The 24,425-nt window shown below is 35.7% G+C and overlaps 1 protein-coding gene across 1 annotated transcript in view; it reads right to left on the bottom strand.

Moving 5' to 3' along the window:
- Window positions 1-24,425, bottom strand: part of Sbf (SET domain binding factor) — a gene marked incomplete in the record, with an annotated part of 132,070 nt that overhangs the window by 25,958 nt on the left and 81,687 nt on the right. The window contains 6 exon segments of the mRNA XM_067050252.1: window positions 675-891; window positions 1,010-1,195; window positions 9,135-9,270; window positions 10,508-10,650; window positions 19,820-19,973; window positions 20,984-21,167. Of these exon segments, the coding sequence (XP_066906353.1) occupies window positions 675-891; window positions 1,010-1,195; window positions 9,135-9,270; window positions 10,508-10,650; window positions 19,820-19,973; window positions 20,984-21,167 (1,020 nt within the window).

Here is a 24,425-nt window from a genome sequence, read left to right as displayed (position 1 = left end):
TTCTATTCCTAGAGCCAATTCATTTTTTCCCAATAATAGGGGTATTCATGATCTTTAGTCTAACATGTTAAATGGAAAAACTTATGTTAAATGGAGAAATCGTGTCAGGTTACTTACTCGTAGTTTGTATTTTGTTTTGTTTTTTCTTTTGTCTTGTGTTTTGGACTTTTTAACTAGTAGCCAAACTTTTAAACTTGTACTTTTCACTTATTTTTAGACATGTTGTAAAAAATTACTGTAATCAAAACTTAAAAGTAAACAATGAAGTTTTGGAAGGAAAGATTACTAAACAAGTTGCTCAGAAAATCCGCTAGGAGCTTTTATGTATTTATCATTTAACATGACTTTGAATAGGGCTGCTCAGAATGTTATACTTATAACATTTAACATGGCAAAACATTTTACATTTAACACAATATCATGAATACCCTTAGTGAAAGAAGGAAATATTTCTCCATTTAACACGCTTTAACATGTTAAACTAAAGATCATGAATACCCCTAATATATGTTTACCAAACTACTTAGCACTTCCTCCAAGAATACAGAGAAAAATTCTTGTCATTAATTTTAGTAAAATAACATTATTCGGATCAAAAGGATACCATTAATGAAACTTTTACTTTTTTTCAACAAACTCAAATGCTTTAAGGGAAAAATGCCAAAAGATAATACCTGGATATATACATTCATCATCTGAGCCTGTGTCCACATTTTTATGATGAGATGTTAAAGAACCTCTTTTATCTTCAACAGCAGTAATGCCACATTCTACTCTATCTAATTCACAATCCAACAAAAAAGTACGAAATCTACATGAAACTGATTGATAAGCAAGTACACGGAGGTAATAATCATTAAATTCAAATGCCAGAGGAAATTGTTGTTGAACCTGAAAACAAAACAAAATAATCATCAGACACAAAATTATTTTTCATTCAATGGCAAGCAAACTTTTTCAAACAGTTTAAAATTTTATAAACATACACAAGAACTAACCAAAACATTACCTGATGCACCAGATCTAGAAACTGAAGGAATATAGGAGTAAAAGTAGACGTTTGAGAATTTGGTGAAATTCCATTACGTAGACTGAATCTATGGCCGAATGCAAGCCATTCTTTCTCAATAAGGACTCTAAACCCAACCATTGTTCTATAATAAGGATCTAAACAAAGTTGAGCCAATGATGATATCTGAAAATATTTATATTAATATGAAAATGCAAGTATTAAAACCATAATTTGTACACATAGTTTCAAATAATATTAGAACAAAAAAACAAAAAAAAACCTTAATAAAAAACTAACATATAAGTAATGAGAAGTCATAATAATAATCCAAGAAGTTGGTAGTGGGCGCAGTCAAGAAAGTAAACAAACAATGAGTTTGTGTAAACTTTTTTTTTTTTTTTAATATTGTTGAATAACAAACATATTGATCTTTTAATGAATACAATTAAATAGGAAGTATAAGTCAACCAAAAGAAAATTTGGTAAAATATCTGGGCCATGTGATTGAGAAAAATAAGGTGAAACCATAAAAAAACAACTCAATAACAAACAAAAGAATAAGTAAATAGTCAACAAATATTGAGGAAGATCAATTTACAAATATACTAAGATTTAAGGAAGCTCTGCAACAAATATATGGAAAATACTGTTCACAAACTGGAACCACTCCATAAGTTTCTCAGAAACAATGTTAAGTTCAAGAAAACCAATGATTGTGAAAGAACATTATATTACAATATATCGTAGTCATTAATTTGAGAGCTGACTTGTTAAAATTTAACTAATTAATATCAAACTAAAACTTTTTGAAGTGCTTCACAATATCAATTACACCAAGAATAGACTGTGATTGAAACACACCCCAGTAATTAGCAATAATTATCTATAATTGTCATCTTCTGAACATAGCATATGTGTTTTGCTACATTTAATTTGTAGGACAAATATTACACATTTAAAGAGTTTAAATTTCCTTGGGGAATGCCGGATATTAAACTAGTATTAATTATATAATCACTAGTACCATAGAACAGAATATTGCGATTTTAACTTCTCAAACTTTTTCTAGATCAAATGATTATATTTTTCCTCTTCAAAACCTTTTTATCAGGTTTTCATAACATTACTAAATCCAAAATTCATTAAACATGAACAAATAAACTCCAGGACAAAATTATTGTATCAATTTAATTTTTATCTCTAAATGTCCTTATTCCAAACCCCCTGGGACCGTGCTTCATTGCTGGAGGAGATTATAATGCTAAACAACAACAACAATGGGGTTGCCGAACATCTAACTTCCATAGTAACATCCTATCCCGTGTTTCCACCTCCAATACCTATTCTATTCTCTCACCCACAAATCCTACTTACTGGCCTACATCCCCCAAAAAGCACCCTGATATCATAGACATATTTATCAACTTCAAGATTTTCTCCTCTCAAGCCATTGTTAAATCCCTGGATGACCTTTCATCGGATCATAGTCCAGTTCTGCTTTTTTTTACATTCAAGCTTCGTACTTAACTCCTCCGTACCTTTATTGATTACAGGAAGAGTTGACTGGGACAAATTTAAATGTGACTTAGAAAATAAACTAGACTTAATCATTCAACTGAATCATTAAACATGCCCTATCTCACTATTACTGATCATGGACAAAATCTTCGGAAAACTCATTTTGCAATGCCTATACCCCATCCTAGATTCCAATCATGTAATCCCTGATCACCAGTTTGGATTCCAAACATCCCACTCGTGTACTGCATGTGTGTATGTCTTGATGTTTCTTAGCCTTTCCTTACACAATTTCATTTTTCTCCTTTGGTCTATAATCATCTGTGCATCTTAATGATCCTTCTGTTAAAGTGAGGTGTAAAAATTCATTTTTTATTGTATACATGTTGCTCTGTGGCAAACTGAATATATTGATTGTACCGTTTGTAACAGTCAGGAATCTCAAGTCGGCAGTCGGTAGGTCTCCATCAAGCCATTTTGTATGTGTGTGTTGTGTTCTTTGTTCTCACTACAGTAAGAACGTTTTATGTTATTTAACCGTAACTAATAAAACAGTAAAAGCATTTTATTTCTGTCCATCACCCCCGTTTTCAACAGGTTATGGGACCAGGCAGTTCGCAAAATTAAAATTTGTAGTGAGACAGTAAAAATAGTACGGTAGTGTTTGTTTGAGTTCAAATACTTCATTAAAACTCAGGTATTCGGTCAGCACCTTTCTAAAACATTTGAGCCACACCTTGACATCCTTAATCCAACCCATATCGAATAAATTGAAGAAGAATTGAATACTCCACTTCAAATGACCCTTCCTCCTAAAGCATTTCATCCTTCAGAGATATCCAACACCATTCAGAAGTTACCTTCCCGTAAAGCTCCCGGTTATGACCTAATAACATCCCATATTCTAAAACATCTTCCTCGAAAATCTTTTGTATTCCTCACCTACATCTACAATGCTGTACTCAGATCCACATATTTTCCTAACCTATGGAAATTATCCATAATCAAAAAAGCCTCAAAAGCCGCCAGAATACCCATCCTCTTACCGTCCTACCTCTCTGTTACCTATCATGGGGAAAATCCTTGAGAAACTCATCTTGAAACGCCTGTACCCCATCCTTTATTCCAACCACATAATCCCAGATCACCTTGGATTTCGAACATCCTACTCCATTATCCAGCAATGCCATCGTGTGGTTGATGTCTCATCTTCATTGGAGCATGGAATGTACTGCTCGGGTGTCTTTCTTGATGTAGAACAGGCTTTTGATTGAGTTTGGCACCCAGGACTACTTCACAAACTCAGTAAATTCCTACCTTCCACATACTTTCTCAATGATAAATTATTCCCAGTAAACCACAATGGCTCCCCTCTATTCTCAGTCTGCTGGTGTTCCTCAAGGTAGTATCCTTGGTCCCATCCTCTATACAGTCTATACCGCTGATATCCCGACCAATCCTAACACTATCCTCACCACGTATGCCGATGACACAGTGCGCTCGCAGTTAATAATAACCCATTGATTGCATCCCTAACACTCCAGTCCCACATCACAATCCTCAAAGAATGGTGCCGAAATTAGGGGATAAAAATAAATCCCATCAAATCATCTTTACTCTTCGTCGTAAACCTGTCGACTGCCCTACAGTATACTTTAATAATGTTACTCTTACCCCTGTAGAACAGATCCACTACCTTGGACTATAGCTGGACAACCTCCAATCCATTACAAAAGACTGATCTACATGACAATAAGGCCTATCTGGACATACAGAGTTGAGCTTTGGGGCTCCACTAAACCTTCAAATTCCTCTCGTATCCAATCCTTACAATCCAAAATCCCTCATAAAATCCTTAATGCTCCTTACTCGGTCACAAATAAAATAATCCAAAAAGACCTTGATGTTCTAGCCCGAACTAGATATCAATTCTTCCATTATAAACTCTCTAATCACTCAAACCCATTAGTTTCTAACCCTGCTTCCTCTTTCATTCTTGACAATCCTCTGAGGCATCAGAAAATAAGATGGCCTCAAGACCTTATATTGTAAAAATGTTTTTAGAGCGTTATCAATGGGGAGTTTCTCTACATGCTTGTATCATACCATTCTGATCGGACTTCAAATTTACTTGTCGTATTTTATGTACAGTTGTAAATATCAATAAATAAATTTGAAAAAAAAAATGTATTCCACAGTCCAATATAGATAAATTTATATTTATTTATAGATTAGTTAGGAATGATAACCTGTTTCCAATTATAAACATGAGTTAATACCTTTTTATTTTAGTTCCTGATAATACTAATTCTATTAGTTCAGATAATTTTGTTTCAATGGGTTATTCATTTTCTTTCAGTTAATCTATTTCTTCAGCTGACCTATTTTGTTTTTTTTAGAAAGTGGTGTTAATTGTTCACAACTAAATAGACAAAAAATTTAGTAAAATTTATGGGAGGTAATGATGATTTTTTGATTGTATCATTGATCTACATGACAGTAAAATATAACAGAGACAGACAACACACACACAGAACCATGTTAGGTAGGCAATCCTCTGCAATAGGTGGTGATGATCGACTTATTCAGTTACATGTTTTCAGAAACCGGTTCTCTGTTGCCAATGAAGTAAGAAATTTAATTTGAAGTGTACATATTGTAAGAGGTTAATTATTGAATGTATATCATTATATTTCAACCACTCTAATAAACTCCAGCAGGGAACTAGGTCTTGAAATAAATATGGATAAAACAAAATATATGGTTAAGAGTAGAAACGCGAGCAACTTTGGTGATATAGATATAGGAGGAAATACGTCTGAACAGGTAGATAAGTTTAAGTATTTAGGTTCTACGGTTACTAGAAAAAACGAAATTGATGAGGAAATGAAAGCTAGGTTGAAGGCAGGAAATACTTGTTATTTTTCAATTTCGAAACTGCTTAGCTCGCGCCTTCTATCGAAAAACTTAAAAATTAGAATTTACAAAACCATTAAACTTCCCACTGTTCTTTATGGACGTGAAGCATGGCCTCTTACACTAACGGATGAACAGCGTCTTAGGGTTTTTGAAAATAAAGTATTACGCAAAATATTCGGACCGAAAAAGGATGAATTAACGGGAGAATTTAGAAGATTACACAACGCTGAATTAAGGGACCTAAACCCGGTAAATATAATTCAAGTTATAGCATTGCGGTGTATAAGATGGGCATGTAAGGTTGTAGGGCTTAGTAACGAGCGGAACCCTAAAATGGTAATAAACACTGAACCAACGGGTAAACGTCCGAGTGGGCAGACCGAAACGTAGATGGGAGGATTGTGTTAAAACAGATTTAGTAGAATTGGGTTTGGAGGGGCATCACTGGAAGGATGTATGCAGAGAGCGTTTGGTGGTATCGGGATTGAAACTTCGGGTTCGTTAAGCCTTTATTATTGAGACGGGCTCTGGCCGGTGACAGTATCATATCGGCTCTATGTTAGTGCTGTATCGTGAGTGGTTTACTGCGCAGGTTCATAGCGAAAATTGGCATGCTTCCTGATTAAAAGGGAGACTGAACATCTCTAAAATTCCAAGAAGATTGGACCAGCCCTTACAGAGATTCTCAAATGTGAAGGAAGCGTCATTTCATCAGGACCTGTTTGCTGTTATCAGCGGCTCAGCTCCCCACTCCTGACAGCTGGAAATCAAGGTCAGGCTATCTACTCTCTGTCATCCAATCTCTTTTTTCATGATGTTCGACATAAGTGTATATCACTTATAATTATTTTAACGATTTGACGTCATATTATTTTTAGCTTATTTATTTTAACTTGTTTTAACCTATTTATTTATTTATAAAATCTTTTTATTATTTTAAATTAAGTTGTAGGGAGTGATAGGGATAGAGATATTGCAATGTAAGTGCATGTATGCATGTCTTTTGGTCTTAATTTATTATTTTTTTTTTTATTGCTGCAATATTATTTATTTTAATAAATCAGACATCATAGAATATTTAGGATGCACATTCTCAGGAGAGCTACAGTTCAACGAGGATTCAGTGACAAAGTAAAATATGAATTTGGATAAACTCGTCACCTCGTACTTGCTTAAGCCCGAGCAGAAGGTCAACATTGTCAACCAGTACGTGTTCCCGGGTCTTACATACCCTCTCCAAACTGCTCCCCTCACAATGCTACGTCCTAAAATCCTAGATGGCATTGACACAATGATTTGCAGAGGTGTTAAAGCCATTATAGGGCTCCCTGCGAACACCTCCACGGCGATGTTGTATGCTCCGAGGAGGTACCGAGGTCTAGGCTTGATCCACTGCCAATGGGAGGCTCCCCTACAACACTGGTCCATTGCTCAGCGGCTGTCAAATGTACTCGATGTTCTGTTCCAGTCCACTTTCGATTGTTCAGCTGAGATCGCTGAATGTGCCGATAGATTGGGTGTTGATCAGGGGTATCGGAGTGTGAAAGCTCTACGACAGTCGCTACGTGAAAATGCATTCGAGGAATGGGCTAACTGCAGATGGCAGGACATTGGAGTACGCCATTTCAAAGAGACCCCAAGAGCAAATAAGTTTATATACGATAAACAAATACTTACGGGCTCTGAATGGTCCAATGCCCTGAAATTGAATATAAATTATGCACCTCTACGTGGAGTCCCAGGTGTCAGCGGACAGGATAGAGAAGTAGGGTCCCTCTGTCGGAAATGCAACAGAGAGCCGGAAACAACAGCACATGTGCTGGGGAAATGCCCTAACAACTCCCTCCTCATAACACGCCGACATCATAAAGTGAAATACGAGTTAATGAAGCTCCTAAAAGAAAGAGAATTTGCCTACTTTGACGAGGTATACTGCATGGATACGGATGGATCCACAAGATATGAGGATATTGTTGCTTTTCCTAAGCAGGGGAAGTCGGCAATTATTCTGGGTCCCACCGTGAGATATGAAAATAATGACCTTGACCAGGCAAATAAGGTAGATAGGGAAAAGAAGGAAATCTACGATAAATGTATCCCTTTCCTCAAGGAGAAGTTCCGTGAGGGCTTCGGAGAACGAGACTTCAACGTGAGAAGCCTCTGGTTCAGGGCCCGTGGAACGATTCCCAGCACAACAAGGAGCTTCATGGAGGAGCTGGGGGTCGATGTCCAGGACGTGGCTAGGTTGACAGAGAGTATAATACTTGACTCCCTGGGAATCATACACCAGCACATGCATGGAAATTAATGAGTGGGGGAGTTTATCCAGAGGAGGGATGGCATGCATGCATCGCATATCTTATTTGTTGTTTTATCTATTACTTTATTATTTTAATATTTGTTATATAGCGGAATTTGTTGATCAAATGAAATAGGGGTTGTGAAATAGAAGGGAAAGAAAAAAAAAGGAATAAATTGAAAAACTTGTCGTTAGTTTGTAGACTGGTATTCATTGTAAAAGAAAAGTAAAAGAAAACTGTGAAAAAAAAAATGTTATCTTTCTATTATATTATATCATATAAAAATATGTAATTTATATATGTCCAGTCACGGATTGATCAGTATGCTGTGTAATGTAGCAACCCGATGTATTTGGGCAGCATGAATGAATAAAGTATTTCTTTCTCTCTATATCATTTGCAACATATTTAATAATAATAATAATTAATCATTTATATAATTTCATATTATTTTGTTCTTTAAAAATGAACTTACAACTATAATTTTGAGTTCCATTTTCAATGTTGCATTATAATTTTTTTTTTAAGTAAACTAAACTAATTCTCAATTATTTATTATATAAACATAAACCTTGAAGAAAATCTGCAATTTTGGTCTCAGCAAGCTATCTATTAATTCATATATATATTTTTTTACAATTTTGAGATCCTTTTAGAAAGCCATCTGAACAATTTTATCTATCATTTTAATCGCACAAATGAAATACAATAATGAAATAACATTGTTTTTCTGGTCAAATTTTAACCATTGGATCCTTCTTCTTTCTCTACCTCCAAGCTGCCATAAGGCGAGGATGTTTAGCCTAGGTCCATTTCCTCTGATTGTCTCAATAATATGCCATATCTCTCATTTCTGTCAAAGAGCAGCCTCTTACTCTACCCGGCCTGGCGACAAAATTCATATACATTTGCCTCTTCTTTCTGCTTTGGCCTCGATCAATCATTTAATCTTCCTTTCATCACCTATTTTACTCACATGGCCAAACCATTTCAGTTGGTACTGCTCCACAACCTCTCCTACTGGCATGACTTCAATGTGCTACAAGATACTTTTGAATTCGGTCCCTCAGGAATCTCATCTCTGATACAATCACTTCACTTCACTCTACTTCACTAAGTATCTAGTGATCTACTTTCACATCTTAGCTAATTATTGTTCCAAAATACTCATAGGCATCCATGAATTAAAGAGATGTACCATTACTTAAAACAACCTCCTCATTATCCTTTTCAGCATGCATATCTTTGCTTTGCTTAGCATTAATACTCATATCTCTCAACTGGAGCTTCTTTTGAATGTGTTAGATATACATAATGATAATTAAATACATGCAACCACATAGTGACAATTGATTTCAAAGAAAACAATTAAAATATTTACTTACTTGACAAGTAATATCCCATCCATCTTCTAAGCATAACATAACAGATGAACCTTGAACATCCAGTAGATCCACAACTGCTCCAGAAAGTTGCAACAAGTTTTTCAAGTGTTGCAACCATTCTGAACTTTCTACTAACCTAAATTTAAAAAAAAAATGATATTAACATATTTTATAGCCAATATAAATCATTGGAAAAATTTGAAACCCTATTGAATACTAAAGAGAACATTTACCAAACTTTCTAAAGAATAAAACAGTATTGGGAACAGGAATGAAACAGAAATTAGAAACAGGAATTGGGTGTCATCCATACAATTAAAAAAAAAAAGCAGCACTGATTGAGGAGGTAAGCTGATTCTAAAAGAATTTTTCCTAATGACTTTTCTTTTTAATAAGTTCTTCTCCTCCATACTTGATCGACTCCAGAAATATACCATCTATTCTCGCAAGTTCTCAGATCAGAAATTTCAGTTCATCCACGCTCTGATATATCCTATGTCTACTGTAGGCATCTCTTTTTCCTTTGATATTTTATTTTTGTATTGAAAAATCTACTATTTATTTATATTTTTAATAAATCATACTTTTATCTCTCTTTTTTTAAATAAGAATTTAACTATACAAAAAAATTCTCATGAATTTTCTTTGTGAGCGATCATCTAAGGTTTCTTGCCAAAATTGTCCAGATTTTGTAGTACTGGAGTAATAAACAATAACTAATGTTTTAGTTAAAATGATTCAAACACAGAAAAGCTTCTGAGTAAATTTATCTCTTTCATTACTAATCTAATATCCTATAGACTTGGTAAAGTAACCATAATGAACTCCTCAATGAACTCAATAATCAACTCTCCTACATCCATCACTAAAGGACTTAAAATTCACTCACTATTATTTTATTTACATCCTGCACTCTTCACAATTTCGCTTTTCTAACTTCCTTATTTTTTTTTTCATAATGTTCTATATGGCTAATGCAAAACAATTTCCTCTCCATAGTTAATTTCATGGAACCTGTCCATATAAATTTGAATTAATTACTTTTGGTGGGCAATTAGCATGACTAGAAGGCTCCATAACTTTGAACCAACTGGTCTCCGGCATTTAGCTCATAAGAAGGGTGGAAATGATAGAAGGGTTAAGCAAAGTGTCTAAGTGTGAGCAGAAATCAAGACCAAAAGATCTCATTCAGATTTTTTATCAAGATATATTATGTAGATTTGTCAACAAGTTATTTTTTTTTAAAATAAATATATGGAGAAATTCAAGGACAAGGCTCTTTAACTTTAGTGCAGATCTGTCAACCCAAATCATAAAGGAGTATCTAATGCATAACCTAAAGAATAATCTACAAAGATTAAAATGATACCAACTTATAAAATGATTGTTCAGTTTCAGTTGGAGCACTGCTTGGAATACAAGCTTTCATTAATTTCTTGAAAGCTGCTTTTGTGGCACGAACATCAGCATATTCTACTGGTATAAATTCAGCTTTAATACCATCAACTTTGAATCCCTAAAAAAATAAACCGTAAATAAAAAATTACTTATTTTATTTTTTTCAAAATAAACTTATAACAACTAACCTAACTTAATTTAAAATATTATATTTAAAGTATGCGAAAAACAAAAAACTAATTTTAAAACACTTCAATATAATTGTTTAATGAAGTAAATAAAAAATGTTGATAAAAACACAGGTTTTATTTTTTAATGTTAAAATAGATGTATAAGGCAACAGTAAGCATAAACCAATGATATGGTCAGTTAATTAATTTGAAAAAAAAAAAAAAAACAGAATATCACATCTAACATAAGATCGCGTAGATACCTGAGCGCAAACGGTTCGACAGGTGTTTCCTCTTCCTCGATCGCGTTCACCACTAGGTCTCGCGATAACCAATCGGCCACTACATTATCGACGCCCTTCTTGTGCACGATGTGGAAGTTATATGCCGCGAGCCTTTCCTTCCATCGCGATACTCTTGCTGATGATTCTTTTAGTGATCTGAGGTGAAGGAGAGGTTTGTGGTCTGTTACAAGTTCGAACTTCCTTCCGTAAACGTATGGCCGAAAATACTCTACAGCCCACACCACTACCAAAAGTCCGCGTTCAATCGCGCTGCATCGTTGTTCAGCCGAATTTAACTTCCGTCCCGCATAGGCGATAGGTTTTTCGCCCTCTTCGAAATACTGCGACAAAACGGCCCCAATAGCTAACTCGCTAGTGTCGGTGGTTACCTTAAATGATCTATGGAAATCGGGGAAGGCCAGTAAATGAGGCGTTGTTAGGATCTTCCGGCATTCCTCGATACTAGAGACCTGTTCAGGGCCTAAGGAGAATCGTTTTCCTTTCTTTAAAATTTCGCTAAGCGGATGCGTAATTTCCGCAATCCCTGGGATGAATTTACGATAATAATTAATCATACCCAGGAATCTCCTCACTCCGCGGGTATTCCTTGGTAAAGGTGCGTCTTGAATCGCTTTCACACGTTCCCTATCCGGTTGCACCCCTTTTCGCGAAACCACATATCCCAAGAACCGGATCTCGCTATGCCCAAATTTAGATTTTTCCCGAGACAGTTTGAGACCGAATTCTCGAACCCGTCAAAAACCTGCGTCAAGTGTTCGGTATGCTCCCGCTCGTTTTTACTGAAAACGATCAAGTCGTCCATGTATACCTGTCAGAATTCCTCGCCTAGACCCCTCTGAAGTTCATCCATGAGACGTTGGAAAGTCAACGGCGCTCCCTTCAGCCCAAAAGGCATTCGCACGAACTCAAAGTGCCCCCGTTCCCAGGAGAATGGCGTCTTCGGTATATCTGCCTCTGCCATCTTGACCTGATGGTATCCGCTCTTAAGGTCTATAGTACTCGCTCCCGATAGTCGGTCCAGTATGTCCTCGACCCGCGTCAGTGGGTACCGCTCATCTTTCGTCGCCTCATTCAACTTCCATAGTCCACGACGACTCGGTATTGTTTCGGGACCCCACTCCGCTCACTCTGCTTCTTCTCCACTACCCATAATGGGCTATTAAACGGGGAATTACTGGGTCTTATTATGCCCTGTCGAAGGAGTTCGTCTAACTGTTCCCTGATGACGATCCTCATGGCCTGGGGATACCGCCTGTCTTTTACATAAATTGGGGTTTCCGATTTTAGATGAATCCGGTGTTCGGTTTTCCCCGTGGTGGGCAAAAATTCCCCCTCTCGGTAGAACAAGTCATCGTTTTCCTCGACCAAATGCATCAACGCAACGCCTCGTTGCACTCTACCGCTCCGATTTTCAAATTCCCGCCCTTCCTTTGCATTGTTACTTGGTATTGTTGTTGACCGATTTTATACCGCCATTTGGTGTCATTAACGTCCAGTTTGACCCCCACTCGTTGTAGAATGTCACACCCAATGATAAGCTCGTACCCTGCCCTTAATTCCTCGATAACGTGGATAACGACTTCCTTATCCAATCCTGCCAATTCTCGGAGGTTAAAACTAGTCTCTCCTAATGTTTGGCATTTGCCACTGACTGTTGACACCGTACATGCACATTGTCTCCGGCCCGCCCAGATGCTCAATTTCTCCGCCCCTTTCCGACTAATCAATGAGTTGGTGCTCCCCGTGTCTATCACAAATCTCACCCCAATTTTCTCCAGACTCGCCACGGGCAACCTTGTAACGCGTCTTCCCTGGATGCTGTTATAAACTAATAACTCGCTCCGCCGGTTGCCCCACCCATTACCGCGTCCTCAGTGTGATTGACCGCGACCCCCCAATACCTCAGCTCCGGATGGTCCTCCCACCCAGGGGTTCACCCCTCTTACCTCATGACGTCTCGAAGCCGGGCGGCTGCGCTCAGAACGGACGCTCTCCTCGCCTGATGATTCGTCGCTTGTGGTGTGCCTGCCGTTCCGTTTTTCGGTCCGCCTGCTGTTCCAGCCCTGATTGTTGACTTCCATAGGTTCAGGTGGAGGTTCCCTCCTGCTCGGGCGGGGGTTACATCTTGGGCATTCACGTGCTACATGTCCCTGTCTACCACACTCGTAGCATCTCGTGTATTTACATTGCGCGGCTACATGTCCGGTCCTGTTACATTCGTAGCAGCGCCGATCTGATCGCTGCCTTCTTTCTTCTGGTCCTCTACTTGGCCGTTTTTCGAAACTGCCACTATTGTGGGTGGTGCGTCTGGCGGAGCTTCGTTGTTGTCTTCGGGGCGACCTCACTTCCGTCCATTCAGCTTCGGATTTCTCAAAGCGTGCTTCTCTCCGTTCCCTTGCGTCTACGAGTTCATGGGCGCACTCAATGAAATCCTGGGCGGTCCACATAATGGTTAAGTTGGACTTTCAGCACTCCCTTCAAGAACTCCATCTTCTGGGATCCCTCTGCCTGGCCACACGTTTCCATCATTTTCTCCGTCAGGCGATTGTACAGAGCCAGTAGTTTTTCAGCGAACTCGCCCTCCGACTGACCCTGGGCTCGCCGTTCCTTAAACAGATAGAAAACATCCTCCTCCGGAGTCCATCTTCCCCCGCCATATAACTTCTTGAGGCGGACCTTTAATGTTTCCCATGGTAGTGTTAGATCGCCTTGTACTGCATTCAGGGCGCGCCTCGAGATACGGCCGATCAGAGAGGCCTCGAGTAGTTTCACGTCTGATTCTAACAGCGTGCCTGTTCCCTGTCTGGTGGTGATTAAGCTCTTGATCTGATCACCGCCTTTGAGGAAATGTTCCAGATCGCCTACTATCCCGGTGAATGGTTCCAATTGGCTGATAACTTCGTGTATGAACGCGGAGTTCTGCGTTCTAATCTTTAGCAGTTCGATCTGCGTGTTTTCAGTCGCCTTGGAAAGTTGAGTTTCAAGTTTCTGGCGCTCCATTGTCGCTTGAGCCAACTGGTATTCAAGTTGCTTTAATTCTTCAGCCGCTTCCACCATCTTAAATTATGTTCCGTAACACGGTTACTGATTTAAGATGGTTCGTTTAATAGCGTAATAATACTGATCGTGTGACAAAAATTCGGTATCTAAAGATCCCGGGTTTCGGCACCACTTACGATTAGACTGAAACGCTACGTTAAAATAAAAAGGGAATTGGGCAGAATAACGACACAAGACTACGTGAATAACTAACTTTATTATTAGAGTCGTCTGATATATATAGGAGCTGGTTTGTTGTCAAACTTAATTAATTAAATATGTAAGTAAAATAATAGGATTAAAGAAATATGAATAGGAATAAGAAAAAATAGTTAGTAACTATAAGTAGATATGAAATATTAAGTTATATGAGCCAAAAGAACTAATAAATAAATATGATAATGATTAGATGTAGTGAATATAAGTTAGTAATGGAGTAGGAGTGTTAAGACAAAAAAAAAGTTTTAGTTAAAACATTTGTTGAAATAAAAGAGGAAACAGCCAACGGTTAAAAGTCAAGAATGCGTTTACCAGTTACATTACTTAGATAGATGAAAACAAGATATATAAAAGGTGACAACAAATAATATGAAAATAAAATTTAATGAATAAGCAACTGAGGACTTGCAAAGGAAAATAAGGAAGTAAAGAGGGAAGTAAGAATTTACTGAGTTTGACGGAGGAAGAATTGATATTGGAAGTGATAGGATGGAGGAGGATATCAGGTTTGTAAATTTTGGGAAGTCCACACAAACGAGGAGCAATAGAATTATGTTTGTGTCGAGGTTAACTAAGTCTTAGGCGGTTCTCCAGCCTGATATCCACTTTTCAGAAGGCTGTCAACAAGGCGTATTCAATAGTAAGTTAGGAATGGCCATGCCAGAGGATGAGCCCTGGACACTGACGCAGGTGGAGGAGGTTGAGGTAAGAGAGTCTGAGGTAGAGTAAACAGTTCTAGTTTCTGAGATGAAGCGGACGGACTAGAACTGTCAAGATAGGAGCCAGCTTACTAGTTGCCGAGATGAAGCGGACGGACTAAGATTGCTGAAGAGAAGGAGAGGGGATAGGCCATCATCTTGAGTATGCATACAGAAAAACAACTCTTGTGAGAATCGATTGGCAATGAACTTCTTTATCTCAAGTAGAGTGTACGTACGCCACCAGTGCTATGACTAGGGCTGGGTCAGGCTGTGGATCAAAGATCGAAGAGGGGAGTTAGAGCCCCTTATTTATATGCCTAGTCCATGTGCCTGTGACCGAGAAGCGGTCGGTACATGTCTACTCGAGATAGTTTCGTGCATTGTTTTCGTATCGTTTATTAATCATTTTATCGATATTGTTAAGTGTAATATACAGAAATTATTAATATATAAAAATAACAATATGTTTTTTACAAAATGGAATAATTTGTAAATTTGGGAGCTTCGGTGAGACTCGAGGTGCTGTTCTCTGGCGGGTTGCGGCTGCACCGCTTGCTCCTTCTCGCCCCTCTCGCTACATATGTATGTGGATCGGTCTGATAGACCATCCAGCAGTACTGCACCTGTTGGTATGTTCTTCGCGTTTTATTTCTTGTCTTAACACTCCTACTCCATTTTCTACTTTTTCTTATTCTTTCTTCCTTACCCACATTATTAACTTATGTTCACTACATCTAATTATTGTCATATTTACTAATTAGTCATTTTGGCTCAAATAACTTAATATTTTATATCTACATATATTTACTAACTAGATTTTCTTATTCCTATTTATATTTCTTTACTCCTTTTGGATTATATAACTTATATTTTATATTGAGTTATGTTCACCACATCTAATTATTGTCATATTAACTAATTTGTCCTTTTGGCTTATATAACTTATGTTTTATTTCTTTAATTCTGTTATTTTACTTAAATACTTATTTAATTCATTATATATACTTTTTCTTTCCCACTTTTTTCATGACTTTAATTTTAAATAATTTTCATTTTGAACATACATTTACTTACTAAATTTTCATAAGTATACTATTTTCTTGTTCCTTCCTCTTTCTTAATTTTAATATTACATATTCTCACATAGTCTTTATCTTCTTATAATACTTAGACTACATATTTTCTTTAAAAATTATTTATGTGGTAATATTGTTCGTTACTTTTTTATTATCAAATTATTCCATAATACCTTTTATTTGTCATGATAATTATCTTGTTTTGCTTAACCCTAATGAAGGCCTGAAATTCTGGCTGTAATGTTAACACTAGTAAATAAGTTCTTACTTATTGGTGTTTTTCCCTGACTGCACCCCCAACCATCTTCTCATATATATAAACCAAGGGTCAACTACTAACTCATCAATGTACAATCAAATGGTTAGTAATACCAGATAGGTTTCATCCTGATCGAAATAGTCTGTCAGTGCTTGAATACTAAATTTTGGAAAATATTCCTTATACGAGGGTGGTCTGAAAAGTTTTCGACCACAACGTAAAGATGGCAGCACTCGTAAATAAGCGAATTTTGTTCATCTATTGACAGTTACCCAACAAAGTTTCAGCCATTTTGGACGCGCAGTGTTTATGTAACAGTCGTTTGAGTGAGTTGATGTGGGTATTTTAGTGAAAATCAACAAAATCGAGTATCGAGCTATCATTAAATATTTGATTTTGAAAGGCAATACGCCTAAGCAAATAAAAGATGAGGTGCATTCTGTGTATGGGGACTCTGCACCATCATTTATTGAAGATGAAATTTTGGGCAGCTGAATTTAAATGTGGTTGCAAGAGCTTGGGAGACGATGAACACTCGGGACGTCCAAAAACTGCAAATACCGACAAAAACATCGCCAAAGTTCACCAAATGGTGCTAGACAACTGCTGAATTAAAGTGAGACAGCAGAGGTTAGGAACATATCAAAAGAACATGTTGGTTACATATTGTTACAGTTGCCATGGTGAAATAAAAACACTGGCGATATCTGCGTAGACAAGGGGTGTTACGGTTGTCATGGTGAAATAAAAACACTGGCTAGATCTGAGTAGACAAGAGGTGTTACGGTTGTCATGGAGAAAACAAAACACGAGCGATATGTTTTAGACGAGTGGGTTTTGTTTTTTGGTGGAGGCGACAGTTTTGATTTTGAACAAGTATGTTCAGACGAGTGGGTTTGGTTTTGTGAAGGAGACAGTTTGATTTTGGAACATGTTACGATTGTTCAATGTGAAGTAATAGTTTAAAGGCCTTCTGTCTTTACTGTTTGAACCGTATGAGAAATGTCATCTTATATGTTTTGTTTTTCAAAATTATGGTATTCTACTTCAATGGACGGTCATTAACACTAGAAGTGGGGATATAGAGCAGCGACGTTTCTTCAGCATGTCCTGGATAAGAGAATAATAATGTAAATATAGTTATTAAGGTTAAGTATTTAAGTTAAGGTTAAGTCAACCTATAAGTTTTGATTGTTTTATTAATTGATAAGAATTCTTTTTTTTTTCCTTTTCATTCTGTGTACATATAGTTCTTATTATTATTAAACTTTTGTACATATAGTCCTGCTGTTCTTTCTCTGCTTTCAACTTGTTTATTTACTTATGTTTTTTTGTTGTTGTTCACGGCATATTACGATAATTCAACAGGTGGGTAGGTAACACTCCTAGGTTTTCTGTTATCTATATGTAAAGGTATTCATTCACCAGTGGTCATAATTCAACAATTGTTTATATAGGGGTATATTTTAATCTGGATTATCTCTCTAGGAAGTCTGGTGAGTCAATTGAAGATGCACAAATGGTTGACATGATTTCCCATATGAAATCATGAGGTGATTTTTATTGAATAAATTAAAATATATAAGGATGAAGATTGGTGTTATATAGGTTTTATTATTGTTATAGGTTTTTATAGTGCATGAATATGGGACAGTGGTCCCGAAACGTTGTACAATGTCATGAATAAATAAATAATAATTTATTTTAAATGATGGAAGTGATTAACCTAAAAAAAAAATTTAAAAGGGTATATTTCAGTTATATTGTGGGCGTAATGCTTCGGGGTTTTCGTTATTTCCAAAAAAAATAATGTGGCGCCTAAGGAGTAATTTATTCTTTATAATTTTGTCCTTTTTTTTTCATTTTGTGATTATATATTTTTTTTTTTAATTTTCCTTTAACTCACCCCCTCCGCTGAGCATGGGCAACTGTAAACGATAAACATAAAACTAAGGATAAGTCAAAATTTGCGGTTATAATATTAAATCAACATTCAGATACAAGAAAGCTGTCCCCATGTTGGGTGCCGTGTTTGCTCATGTTAGACCAAAAATGTGTTCGAATGAACATTTCCAATGCTCTGTTAGCACATCTTAGACACGATAAATCTGAGTTTTGGTGCCGATTAATTACTGTAGTTGAAACTTGGATACACCATTATACACCCAAAACAAAAATACAGTTTAACAGTGGACTGCTAAGGGAGAAGCGGCAAAAAAATTAAAAACTGTTTTCTCGGCTGGGAAAGTGATGGCGACTGTTGTTTTGGGATAGTCATGGAGTTATTTTAATCAACTATCTTTAAAAAAGAAAAACCATTACAGGAGCATACTATGTATCATTACTTGACAAGCTGAAGGCAGAACTTGCGGAAAAATGACCACAAAAAGAAAATCCTGTTTCACCAAGACAATGCACCGTCTCACACCTCAGCGGTTGCTATGGTGAAAATCCATGATAAATAATGTTTGACCATCCGCCTTACCAGATCTAGCCTCAAGCAACTTCTTTTTGCTCCCTATTAAAAAAATTGCGCTAGGAGGACAGAGATTTTTGTCAAATGAAGAGGCAATCACCTTCGTGAACAATTATTTTGCAGAGAAAAACGCCGAGTACTCTTTGGACAGGTTACAGAGATGGGAGCATTGTTGGGAGAAGTGTGTAGAGTTATAAGGAGACTGTTGAAAAAAAAAAATTCAGAAAAAATGTCTTGCATTTTTGTTAGGTCGGAAACTTTTCAGACCACCCTCGTAAGTATCTTCAATTTCGTTAATTTGAAATAATTAATCTTATCTTATTGTTCACAGTCAAAAACAATAGAATAATATAAACTATGAAAGATTTCATAATTAACAAAAAGGAGAAAAGAAAGGGCTTTTTACTAGACCTAGGAGTGAAAATATAGCAAGGTGAAGAATTGCGATCATGAATAATAAAGAAGTAGCTGTTTTGAAACATATTTCCTTAAAGACTGTGATCACATACCATATAGCCAGATTTTGAACAAATAACAAGTAATTTCCATTGGTAATAAAAAAAAATCACTTTTCAGGAACACATAGGATGAAGAAACATTACAGATAGAAATACGTCTAAGTATTTCAATGTTCATCTAGACGGCTTTGAAGAAGTGCAATGTGGTCATCATTTTTCACCTAGGTTAATCAACACTGAAGGTCTATAAAGTAATTTTCAGTGTTGGAAAGCAAATTTAGCTCTATAATTTTGTTAAGCTTATGGTTCACCTTGAAAAGGCATAACATTTTATTTATAATACAAACAATTAGTATTTAAAATTTCTAAAATATTTCCAAAATCTAACATTATATGAGAAGATGGTTGGGGGTGTGATCAGAAAATAACACAAATAAATTGAAAAAACTTATTTACCCCACTTATCGCACCCCCAACCATCTTTTCCTCTTATATATTATCCACAGTAAACTATCTTCTCATCATCTAACATTATAATTTTAATATTTTATGTAGAAAATATAAAAATAATTTTATTTACTTACTTTATAATGAGTTTTATCTGATAATATATACAATGGAGCAGTATGAAGGGTATGGACACAATCACTACCAGAATCAGAATCACCAGAGGGCCGAGGACCACTATCTTTAACAGAACCCCATCTTCCACGGGACAAGCCACCTTTAACTGTTCCACTGAAATTAAAATAGTTCTTTCATTATAACATTAATTTTACACAAATAAACAGTTACTGAAACCACTAAATTAATATAAAAATATAAAGATAAATTTATTTTTAAATAAAAACAATAATTCAAAAAATATATGTTGTTTTCATAATCTACACTTCTTTTAAATAATTAATTTTGCATATTTAAATTGAGCTGAGACTAAACAATACTGATATGGCCAGATGATTTCACTAAAGACTAAAATTTAAACAATTCAATGATATCTATATTAAGATTCCAGTTAAAAGTTGTGCTATTCTTTCTGTGAAGAAAACAAAAATCGTCATGATATAATTTACATAACATTATAATGATGTTTTATACGTTATTATCCCTAATATAAATAAATCTTTATTATTCATATTGTCTAGAGTCTGCAGATTAAATATGAACTATTTAAATTAAAGAGCTAAGGTGTAAAAAAAAAAAAAAATAAATAAAAACATGAAATAACAAAATTAATATATACATCTTCCACAGCATGGAGTTTAATTTGATGCAGCCACAACTACACACTACCTATGCATGCTATGTTATATAGACCAACACTCCACTTCAGTGGGCACTATCTTTCTGAGGCACTGGTGTAATTTGGCTTCAAAGAAGAAGTATTCTTCCCTTTGACCAAAAGAATTAAACAGATTTTTCAAACCAATGTAGTTCAGTAATACAGCAATTAATTCTTTACATTGTAAAACTAGGAATTTTCTGAAATGCAATTTATATTACTTAGTATCACAGTGATTTTATTGTAAACTTAGTTATTTTTCTTTAAAATATGCCTTAATTCCCATTACAGATTATCAGGACTCCACTAAAGCATGAATTAATTACATGGATGGTCAAACAGGTAAGTTATATTAATTGAAATCAATATATATGGTAATTAAACAATAATTTGAATAAATAGCATGTTGAGTATAACCTTAGAAGTAGTAAACTTACTAATAACAATGATTGATAAATAAATCTACCTTATACTGGGTGTATTGTGTGTAGCCATGTCGTCAGCAGCAAGTAATAGTGAATTTACAGAAAGACTTGAGTCAGAGCGCCACGCACCAACACGAGTAACAGATGCTGGTGTACAGGCAACAATTACAGAAAGATAACGCTCATGATCTGCAGGAGTAGCTCCTCCTTCTAAATGCCCACTGCCTAAGGGTACAAAAGTATATAGAATATAATATTATTGTTAAATGATACTAAATATTGAATTATTATAATTTGGCTCATATCCAAATGATTGTTTAATTCGAAAAATCAAAGTTAAAATAGGATTTTTTAATTGCTAACTATGAAAATTTTTAAATGTGTATCTGAATTATTCACAAATACAAGTCAGACTGTTTAAAATTATAGTACAGGGAGGGAAACGAAAAGTAATGTCGTTTCTGAGTATGACAATATCTGTCTCATTTATCAGCTCAAAGTAACTTGTTTACTTTTAATAATTGAATTCTTTTTAGTAGTTTTGGGTGAAATGTCCAGAAAAATACCATAAGAGGTAATCTAGCATTGTATACTTTTTATGTTTTACAAGAGTGGTAACAAAACAGCTACTACCCATTTGCGATATATTTTCCAAGTGTGCTAGATGTTCATAAACATAAGAAGTGGTTTTTTTAAGTTCACAACTGATAATTGTGATATTTCAGACTTGTGCTGATAAGGAAAACTAACAACTTTAGAAAATAATGTGTTAAGGGCAGAAATAGAAGCAAATCTGTATCAGGCAATCGAGGAGTTCTCAAATACTCTAAACCAACCTTGGTCATCCATCAAACAAAGCTAACCAATCTGCTTCATACAACTTATTACTTCAATATATAAGCATTTTTGGATCACTTGGTCATTGGAGATAAAAATTGGTTTCTATATGATAATCCAAAATGCAGAAGGTAATGGCTTTCTTTGAATGAACAGCAAATGTATTAATAAGCAAGTTAAATTTAACTGGTTAATGTTTCAGTTATTTGCCTACTTTCAAAACTTGAATTTATTATCTTTACTTGTCACATTGAACTTAATATACATTTTGTAATTATTTCCAAAATTATAAAATTGTCATATTTTTCAGCTACTAATGTTATAGAAGCATGTCATAATGATAACGTCCTTGTCAGCATCCGAAGTTCTCTTTATTTGAAAATTAATAAGGTCCTGACTGCTGACAATGATATTATTATTATTATCATGACAGAGTCTAATAATATTAGTAGCAAAAAAATACAAAAACTTTATAATTTTGGAAATAATTAAGAAAGACATAATAAGTTCAATGTGACATGTAAAGATAATCAATTTAAGTCTTGAAAATGGGCAGATGACTGAAATGCTGATCAGTTAAATTGAATTTTGCTTATTAGTACTTTGTGGCCCACTTTGACCATCAACGAACTATCAATCAAAATTGAATTAAAATTAAAATTAGGATGTTCAACAGATCTCGGGCATACCGGATGACAGCACCTTCCCATATGTCATGGTCTGCCTTTTCCTCATGTCTGATACTACCTTTCATCCAGTAGCTTCCGAGGAATACCCTCTTCTTGCATTCTAGCAATATGTCCAGCCCAATGCAGTCTTCCTAGCATGATATGTGTCATTACCCTTATATCCCATAGATCTCTCTGTTCCTCATTCTTCTCCAATTCCTCACTGACATTAACTGGTCCAAATGTTTGGCAAAGAATCTTCTGCTAAAAGATGAGAATCTTCTTCTCTTCAGTGATTGTGAGGGTCCAGGTCTCCAATCCATAGGTAAAAACAGGTCTGATGAGGGTATTGTAGAGGAGACATTTCATGTGGCAGAAAATAGTCGAACTTCTCAAGTGTTTGTTGAGACCAATACAACACCTGCTGGCCAACACAATTCGCTGACTTGTCTCTACAGGCACATTGAAGAAAAGAGATTCCACGGTAATTGGAGCAATCCAAGATGTTTCCCTTCTTGCAAGACCACTGGGTCTGGAAGCCATCTTCCCTTTCACACGATCTAGCCCTCGGCTTGAAAAAATTCCTGCTCTCGTTTATTATCTTGTAAAAAGCCCTGGTCTCAATTTGCATCCTGTGATCTTCCATTTCTCCATTCTCCAATAGCTTCCTTCTCCATTCTCTTTTCTTCCTGCAATGCAATCAATTGTCATCCTTTCTTCTGTTCCTAAATTCCTCTGAAGCTCATCTCTTACTTAAGAATAATATTTTTGACATCTGCGATTACACACTCTACGTCAAACCAGGGAAATTGAATTGCTTGTTTATCTAGTTCTGCTGGCACTTATTTAGTTCTTCTTTCTGCACCTGACAAAATTTAAATTTATTTTTATCATTATATAAAAGCTTTTTGAATGAAAAAATATGGCTTTACCCTCAAATATCACCACAGGAGAAGAATATGCCTTTTCTTAGTTCAGAGCTCTTTGTACTTTTTGTTGAGCTTCTGTTACGTACCCGTCAAACAGTGCTTTTATGTTCCGACTATACTATGAGTCAAGATACTGGGTATACCTGGCAAATAATAACTTAATAAGGACATTTTGAGCTACACCACTTTATGAAGGAGATAACCACCATCTGTAACCATGAATTTAGGTTTTTCTGTGTGTCTCATCAATGTTAACAGATTGGAATATTGCCTTGAAAGATGATTTTGTGCTCTTCATCATTCCCTCTTCTGTGAATTAAGATATTAGGAATAAAGTTTGTTAGAACACATGATGGCTGAAGATTGGAGCATATTAATTTTCTTGTAACTAGCTGAAATCTCTGAGATGTCAACGAACCAACAATATGTTTTGACCAAAACTTGTGCAATAATTACGAAAAGAAGAGACAATTAGGGGCCACACTGATGGTATTACTGATGCACTTTATATGATAACCAACCAGAATTTCTCATTTCTCTGTGAGAATCAATATTTTTAAAAGAAGTTTCAATGACTTGGGGATTACAGAATTAACTCCTTCAAGAAGTCAATTGAGCATGTGAATACAATTGTGTCTTACCCTTGTAAACCAATATTTTCACAAATATCAGCAGCTGCCTTTAAACCATGAATCCTTTCTTTTGAGAATCTAATCAGCCTTCATATCATGAGTTTGCGAGGGAAGATTTTGAGTTCAATAATCTGTTAAACAAAATAACTGCTGTTTTGTTTGCAGTATCTACAAACACTATGTAATCCTTATACTTCCCGAATAGTTTGATTAGTGACGGAACATATCTTACATTGTGTGCCACTAATTCAGTCTCATCTAAAATACATTCCTATATTTAATGATTGGAGAAGTTTGTCGGGGGGTGCGGTCAGCAAAGAACAACATAAATAAACAAAACCATATTTATTTACTATAATTTATTTATTAATAAATAAATATGGTTTTGTTTATTTATGTTGTTCTTTCCTGACCGCA

This window comes from Halyomorpha halys, unplaced genomic scaffold (genome assembly GCF_000696795.3).
Source record: "Halyomorpha halys isolate HHAL.00 unplaced genomic scaffold, Hhal_1.1 Scaffold385.1, whole genome shotgun sequence".
In the NCBI taxonomy this organism is placed as follows: Eukaryota; Metazoa; Arthropoda; class Insecta; order Hemiptera; family Pentatomidae; genus Halyomorpha; species Halyomorpha halys.
The sequence above is the reverse complement of the archived record's forward strand: the minus strand, read 5'-3'. Positions and strand labels throughout refer to the sequence as shown.